This window comes from Cinclus cinclus, chromosome 26, assembly GCF_963662255.1.
Source record: "Cinclus cinclus chromosome 26, bCinCin1.1, whole genome shotgun sequence".
Classification (NCBI taxonomy): Eukaryota; Metazoa; Chordata; class Aves; order Passeriformes; family Cinclidae; genus Cinclus; species Cinclus cinclus.
The window spans coordinates 4218582-4225019 of NC_085071.1; the positions used below are offsets into that span (position 1 = coordinate 4218582).

Below are 6438 nucleotides of genomic sequence, written 5' to 3' on the forward strand. Positions count from 1 at the left end.
GCACCGGCCGGGGCTGCCATTGGCTCCGGCGGGAGCGCTGACCGCCAGCCGCCTCCGAACTATTTCCTGTTGCTGCAGCGTTAATGCTAAACAGACCTTGCTCTCTCTTCCCTCGCTCCAGCCAAAGTGCAGCGGTTCTGCCGCCGCCGCCTTCCCACCCCGGTGAGTACCAGCCCCGGGCACCGCGTGGGGCTCAGACCAGGGCGCCCCGAGGGACCTCGACACCCGCGACCGCCCAGCCCCGACGGCCACGGCGGCTGTCGAGGCTCGGTCCCGTCCCGGCTCAGGTGCTCTGGCGTTGGGGGACGCGGGGCTGGGGACACGGGCGCAGTGCAGGGACACGGGGGCACAGGGCTCGGTGACACAGCCCCGGGCTGTGAGGATGTAGTGGTTGGAGATGCGGAGCAGGAGGCTCCGGGACACAGTGTAATAATGCTCGGGGATGCAGCATTGAGGAATTCGGGGCTCGGCTCTTGGGGACCCGCAAGGCCCTACAGCCAGGCCGGCCCTCATCAGCCCCCTGCCACCGACAGGGGATCCCTGGGGGTCCATGGTTCGGCTGTGCCCCTCCAGCCCCACAGCAGCCGGGGCAGGGGCTGGTCGTGGCCTCTCCGCGGGGAGGGCACCGTGCCCCTCCTAGGGACCCTGCTGGCCTTGTTTTGGGGTGTCCCACTGGAGGGGCTGCCCAGCCCCGGGACGTGCCGCGGACCCTCAGCTCTGGACTGTCCGGGATGGTTTTGCTGATGTGTCACATTTTCTGCATTTCTTTCCTCATTCCTCCCTCCCTGGAGCCGTTTCTGGGAATGAGCTCGTCCCCCACCAGGGCCAAATTTCCTCCCGCCCTGTCCTGCCCTGCCCGCTGCCCTGCTGCCCATCCTGACCGCTGTCCTGCCTCTCATCCTGACTGCTGTCCTGTCCTGGTGGCCTTTGCACTGTGCCTGGCCTTGTCTCTGCTCTGCAGGGCCCCACGGCAAAGGGACAAGGCTGGAGCTGGGCCAGAGCAATGTGGGGGACAGGGACAGCGACAGAGACACTGCCCCGAGAGTGTGTGTGGAGCACACGTGTGTGCACATGAGCACGGGCAGCTGCGGCAGCACCGCCGCCTGGTGCTGTGACCCTGCTCTGCCCCCGTTCCTGCCCCGTGCCCCATCCCATGGCCGGGCACGGGACAGAAAGCCTGGCCCGGTGCCACAGATCTGCCTGATGCTGTGTCCAGGAGGAGCCGTATCCGTCCTGGTCCCTCAGGAAGGACGGAGGGCGGTAGAAGTGGGACGGCTCCAGATCAGCATCTGTGGGGTTCCAGCCCTGGATGGAGCTGCCCAGCCCAGGCACGAACCCCTGCTCAGCTCGAGCTCAGCAAGGAGCAGGGGATGCCCAGGCACAGCTTTGACAGGGACAGGGGACTTGGGGGGGATCCCAGCCCCCTGTAGAGCGTTACTCAGCTCGTGTCCCTCAGGTGCCAAGCATGTGTCGTCCCTGGAGCCGCTGAGAACTGCCAGGCACAGGATGGAGAGTCGCCGGAGGGACATGGAGCTGATCAGCAACAGCATGGCCGCTTACGCCCACATCCGAGGTGAGCCAGGACGCGCCTGGGTGGCCACCGCGGGTCGCCGGCAGGCGCGGGCAGGGCCCTCACCCCCTCCGTTCCTCCCGCAGCCAACCCCGAGAGCTTCGGGCTCTACTTCGTGCTGGGCGTTTGCTTCGGGCTGGTGCTCACCCTGTGCCTCCTGGTGCTGCGCTTGTCCTGCCGGCCCTCCCCGCGGCCCCCGGCGCGCCCCGGCGACCTCAGCGAGGATGACGAGGACGACGACGAGGACGAGGACGAAGAGGACACCGTGGACCGCGCAGCGTCTGAGTCGCTACTGCCGGTGACCGAGATCCCGCTGGAAAGCCACAGCCCCGGGGACGGGGCGCTGGCCGTCAATGTGTTTGCGTCGGCCGAGGAGCTGGAGCGGGCGCAGCGGCTGGAGGAGCGTGAGCGCATCATCCGCGAGATCTGGCGCAACGGGCAGCCCGACATCCTGGGATCCGGCACCATGGGCACCCTGGGCCGCGTCCACTACTACTGAGCCCGGCAGCTGCCCTGGCACGGTGTCTGCTCGCCCACAGATGATCCCACACCGTGCCAGGAGGAACCAGGAGGATGGGGGGCTGCTCGCTGCCCCTGAGCTGGTGGAGCTGCCTTGAACTGTCCCTGCACCGCGGAGAGCCAGACCCCGCTGTCACGGGCACCCCCGGGGCTGGACTCGCCCCCGCCGCTGCGGGGCACGTTGCACTTTGAGCCACTGGTACGACGGCTGGCACCAGCCGAGCATCCCCGGGACACGCGGGGAGAGGGACAAGGACAGGCAGCCCCTGCTGCCCGGCTCAGTCGGGATCTGACGGGGGTTTCACCCCGCGAGGCAGGGCCGGGCTGTACGTGGGCTCCCGCCCCACAAACATGGTGCTGTTGTACGCCAACTAAAGCCCAGCGTGGCGGGTCCGGTGTTCTGGGGGTCCTGGACACAGGGGCCGTCTCGGCCCCTGCCCGAGTCAATTCTTTTCCCGGCCCCACTAAAATTAGCCGGGTCTTTTCCGGCACCGCCCGCCATGACCCAACGCCCTCCGGCCGGACCAAGGCGGATGTTCCCGCTGGACTCTGAGCCGGCCGCTGCTCCCCAGGGATGCGGCAGCTCCCGCCGGGCTGAGCCGCATCCTGCTCCCCTCCCAGCCCACCCCCTTGGGGAGCCGGGCCCCGCTGCCCCCTCCCCGGCAGCTTTATAAAAATAGTTCCTTCCCAGGCTGGTTCCCCCCCGCTGCCAGCGCCAGCAGGATCCAGATGTTTTCCAGATGTTCTCCAGTGGCTGGAGGCCAGCTTGTGCTGGGACTGGAGCTGGCTTGGAAAACTGTGCGGGGGTGGAGGAGAGGAGGAGGGGAAGGAGGAAGAGGAGGCCCTGCCACGGGCCCTGGTGGGACCCCTTGTGCCATTGTCAGACCCTTTGTGCCCAGCAGGACCAGACCAGCCCTTCAGGGGCATGCAGCCAACAGCAGTGCCCTGAGCAACCCCCACACAGCACTCTGTATCCAAAATAGTTTATTTTAAACAATTTCTGTAAGTCCAGGGGCTGTTATGCTTTGAGGAGCAGTGTCTGGGTGCAGAGTGGGCATTTGTACCCGATGGATGCAGAACCGGGCTGGGGGCAGTGAGGCTGGGGGGCACACGGAACCATGTGCTACCCACCTGCCCCATGCCATGGGTGGGCACTGCAGTCCCCCTGTGCTAACAGGGCAGCCCCTTCCTCATTCGCTCGATCTCCACCTGTGGGGAGAGGCTGTGATTGTTGGGGGGCACAGGGGACCCCAGGATACAGCAACCCCTACCAGGGACTCACCTGCAGTGCCTGGCGCTGAGTCCGCTCCTGGCACAGCTCCTGCCGCAGGTCCTGCAGGTCCCGCCTGCAACATGCCAGGATGGCTCAGCTGGGGCCAGAACAAGCAGCAAATGGCCAGGAGTCACTGGGGACTCCCTGACACCCCCATCCCCACTCACAGGTGCTGGACACGCATCAGGTCCACAAGGATGTGCAGGGTCCGGACCTCAGCCTTTAGGTCCTCCAGGGCCAGTGACCTCCCCTCCACCTCCAGCCCTTCTGTGCTCCATGGTGGGACAGGCGCCTGCCCCGTGCTGGGGACAGGGGCGCAGAGGGCAGCCCGGGGCAGTCCCTGGGGCTGTTCCTCCCCAAGGGGACCCCCTGTGCTCCCCAGGGCAATGCTGGGTGGCCGCTGGCCGGGTATTCGTGGCCGCGTGGCTGTGGGGTGGCTCAGCCTGGCTGTGGTAACTGACACCATGTTGAAGCCATGGGCATCTGCCAAAAAAAGAACAGGAATCAGCACCTGCCCAGCCATCCCTGCAGGCTCCTGCATGACCCCTGCATCCTACCTGGGTCACCGGCTCTGCCCTGCTCCACATCAGCTGAGGCACTGGGCTGGGGGTCGCTGGGCCTGGGGGACAGCAGAGGTGTGAAGTGGCACAGCCAGGGAGCTGCCAGCCCCATGCCAGGGCCAGCCATGAGCGTATTGCTGGCACTGGGACATGGCAGTGGCCCTGGTAACCCTAGCACAGCCACGTTTTTCTTACTTGGTGGCGAGCACAGGAGCTGGTTTGGTCTTGGCAGGAACCGGAGGAGCAGGAGCCACCCTCTTGGTGAGTGGGATCTTGGTCGGCTCCATCCTCACTAGTGCTGGGAGCTCTGGGGAGAGGCAGGAGCAGGGCTGGGGCTGAGCAGCACTGACAAGAGTGGGGCAGGAAGCGCTTCCTGCTCGTGACATGCCCTGGCCCAGGCACATCCCTGTGCTTCCCCGTCCTCCAGGACTCACCCGGGGGGGGCTCCCTGTCCTTACCCTCCTTGTCCTTCGCTGTGGTTGCAGCTGCTGGGAAGCAAAGGGGCTTGTCAGGTGCTGGGCAAGGATCCTTGTCACAGCCTCTCCCAGCCCCGCACCAACCCCGCACCAGCCCCACACCAGCCCCGCTGTGGTTGGCGCTTCCTCTGTGTGTTGCAGATCAGGCAGCTGCAAAGTTCCCCTGAGCAGCAGCACTGCAGCACGGGCAAGATGTCATCCCACCACCATCCACGGCGCAGCAGCATCCCTGCACCGCTGAACCCGGGGGTTACACCAGGACAAGCTCATTGGCACGGTGAGATACAGGACATCAGGCCATGGACCACCCCGTTCTCATGGCAGGCCCCCCATCACCGTGGTTGGCCACACCGTCCCTGTGGTGGATGGCCACGTCCCCGTGGTTGCCCAGGAACCATGATGCTGCCTGGTCCCTGCTGCTGCCGCCACCAGCGCAGCCCTTGCCACAGAGGCCTCGCAGACACCAAAAATGGTGCTGGAATTACCCCCCCAAAGATATGGCTGAAGCTCCGAGGGCTGCAGGGGTGAGGACACCCCCATTCAAGGCCCCAGTGCTCCTCTGCTCTGGTGGCACAGGGGTGATGGCACCCAGAAGTGCCCAGCATCCTGCCAGCCCCTCACGGGCAGCTCTCTTGGAGCCCAGGGCACAGCTCAGCCCTGGAGCAGTGTGATCACACACAGGTGCTGCCCTTGGGATGATCCCCATGCACAGGACCCTCGGAACCACGGCTGCTCCCTCCTACCTGCCAGGATGGGGTTGACTCCGAGGCTGAGCGGTGCTGAGCCGTGCCAGGCTGTCCCGGCCCCACACGTACACGTGATGCTGGAGGAAACCAGCTCCGTGCTGGGAAGGAAGTTGAGGCAGAGCGCATCTCGGTGCCGGTCCACACCGCATCCCCGTGCCCCACTGGGGGACTCCTGCTCCCTGAACCCACCCCGTGCCCTTCCCTGGGCTGCTCGGCCATCCCGGTGGGACACCAAGGCTCTCAGCATGGCTTGGACGCCAGGGCCAGACTCACGGGACTTTCAGTGCTGGGATGGCAGCGCCGGCTCCGGCTGTGGGAGAAGGTAGGACTGGAGGGCACTGGGGCACAGCAAAGGCCCACAGAGCCATGTGTCCTCTGGCCACCCCCAGCTTGGAGCCCCCACCTACAATCTCCAGCCCTGTGCAGGGCTGGGCCATCTGTGACAGTACGGGGGCTGGCTGTTGGCATCCGTGTGTGACAGAGCTGTGGGTGCAGGGGGAGCTGGGGCCAGTGAATTGCAGGAGAGGCACCAGGCCAGGACCACAGCCAGCCCGGGGTGACAGCTCACACTCACCCGGGTCTCACGGCACTTCTGTCACCCTCGGCTGGAGGGGAAGTGGAACCCAGCCACACAGGGGCCAAAACCCACAGAACAGGGTGCAGGGGATGGTGCAGCCACACTGCAGCTGAACCTCCACAAGCTCTGAAGGGTCAATGTGACATCAGGGATCCCAGCCGGCCCTGGACAGTGCCTGGTCCAGGAGACAGCGCGGATATAACTTTTAGTTAAATGCATCTGACCCAGCAGTACCAAACTGGGAGCAGGGAGGGGGGCTGGGAATCAGCCCTGGGGAAGAGAAGGACAGCAGAAGAGAGATTCCATTGCAGACCAGGAGGCTGTGTTCCCCTGGTGTGGCCACTCAGACCAAGGAGCTGGGAACACTGGGCACACGTTTCCTCAGGCTGGCTCAAGGCTGAGTGTGAAGGGAAACACCAGCCATTAACCCAGTGCTGTCCCAACAGCTCTTGGCCAACACTGTGACCCACAGCAGCCAGGAAAGCTCAACTCCTGCAAAGGCTGCACACCCAGCAGCCCCCCAGCACCCTCCCTTGGGATGGCAGCGATGGAAAAGCTGCTGCTGCTGGGCACCAGTGAGGGCAGAGCACGGACTGCAGCTGCCCAGCACTGGGATAAGCCTGTGTCACCTCCTGGGAGGAGCTCAGGTGTGGGAAGGATGGAGCTGGTCCTGTGAATGGATGACACAATCTCTGCTGGCAGTGGGTGGGGGAAAGG

General features: G+C 65.4%; 2 protein-coding genes across 2 annotated transcripts; one reads left to right on the top strand and one right to left on the bottom strand.

The window, feature by feature from the left end:
• The first annotated feature begins 83 nt into the window (after window positions 1–83).
• Window positions 84–2069, top strand: EVA1B (eva-1 homolog B). Its single transcript, XM_062509242.1, has 3 exons — window positions 84–162; window positions 1457–1573; window positions 1657–2069. The coding sequence occupies exons 1-3, from the start codon at window positions 84–86 to the stop codon at window positions 2067–2069; spliced, it is 609 nt and encodes a 202-aa protein (XP_062365226.1).
• Window positions 2070–3129: 1060 nt separating this feature from the next.
• On the bottom strand, window positions 3130–4387 carry LOC134053699 (SH3 domain-containing kinase-binding protein 1-like). The gene is made up of 5 exons (XM_062508840.1): window positions 4118–4387; window positions 3920–3981; window positions 3530–3845; window positions 3372–3435; window positions 3130–3298 (listed from the first exon to the last, which is right to left on the bottom strand). Exons 1-5 carry the CDS (start codon window positions 4324–4326, stop codon window positions 3260–3262), a joined length of 690 nt encoding a protein of 229 aa, XP_062364824.1. The 5' UTR covers window positions 4327–4387; the 3' UTR covers window positions 3130–3259.
• Window positions 4388–6438: the final 2051 nt, after the last annotated feature.

What these genes read in the sequence shown, in the direction of transcription:
- EVA1B (XM_062509242.1), top strand. Translation starts at nt 84, where the DNA reads ATGCTAAACAGACCTTGCTCTCTCTTCCCTCGCTCCAGCCAAAGTGCA. An exon ending in GCCGCCGCCTTCCCACCCCG is followed by an intron (nt 163 to 1,456) that starts GTGAGTACCAGC and finishes CGTGTCCCTCAG; the next exon opens with GTGCCAAGCATGTGTCGTCC. An exon ending in CGCTTACGCCCACATCCGAG is followed by an intron (nt 1,574 to 1,656) that starts GTGAGCCAGGAC and finishes TTCCTCCCGCAG; the next exon opens with CCAACCCCGAGAGCTTCGGG.
- LOC134053699 (XM_062508840.1), bottom strand. Translation starts at nt 4,326, where the DNA reads ATGTGCCTGGGCCAGGGCATGTCACGAGCAGGAAGCGCTTCCTGCCCC. An exon ending in CTGATGCGTGTCCAGCACCT is followed by an intron (nt 3,436 to 3,529) that starts GTGAGTGGGGAT and finishes GGCATGTTGCAG; the next exon opens with GCGGGACCTGCAGGACCTGC. An exon ending in CTCAGCGCCAGGCACTGCAG is followed by an intron (nt 3,299 to 3,371) that starts GTGAGTCCCTGG and finishes CTCTCCCCACAG; the next exon opens with GTGGAGATCGAGCGAATGAG.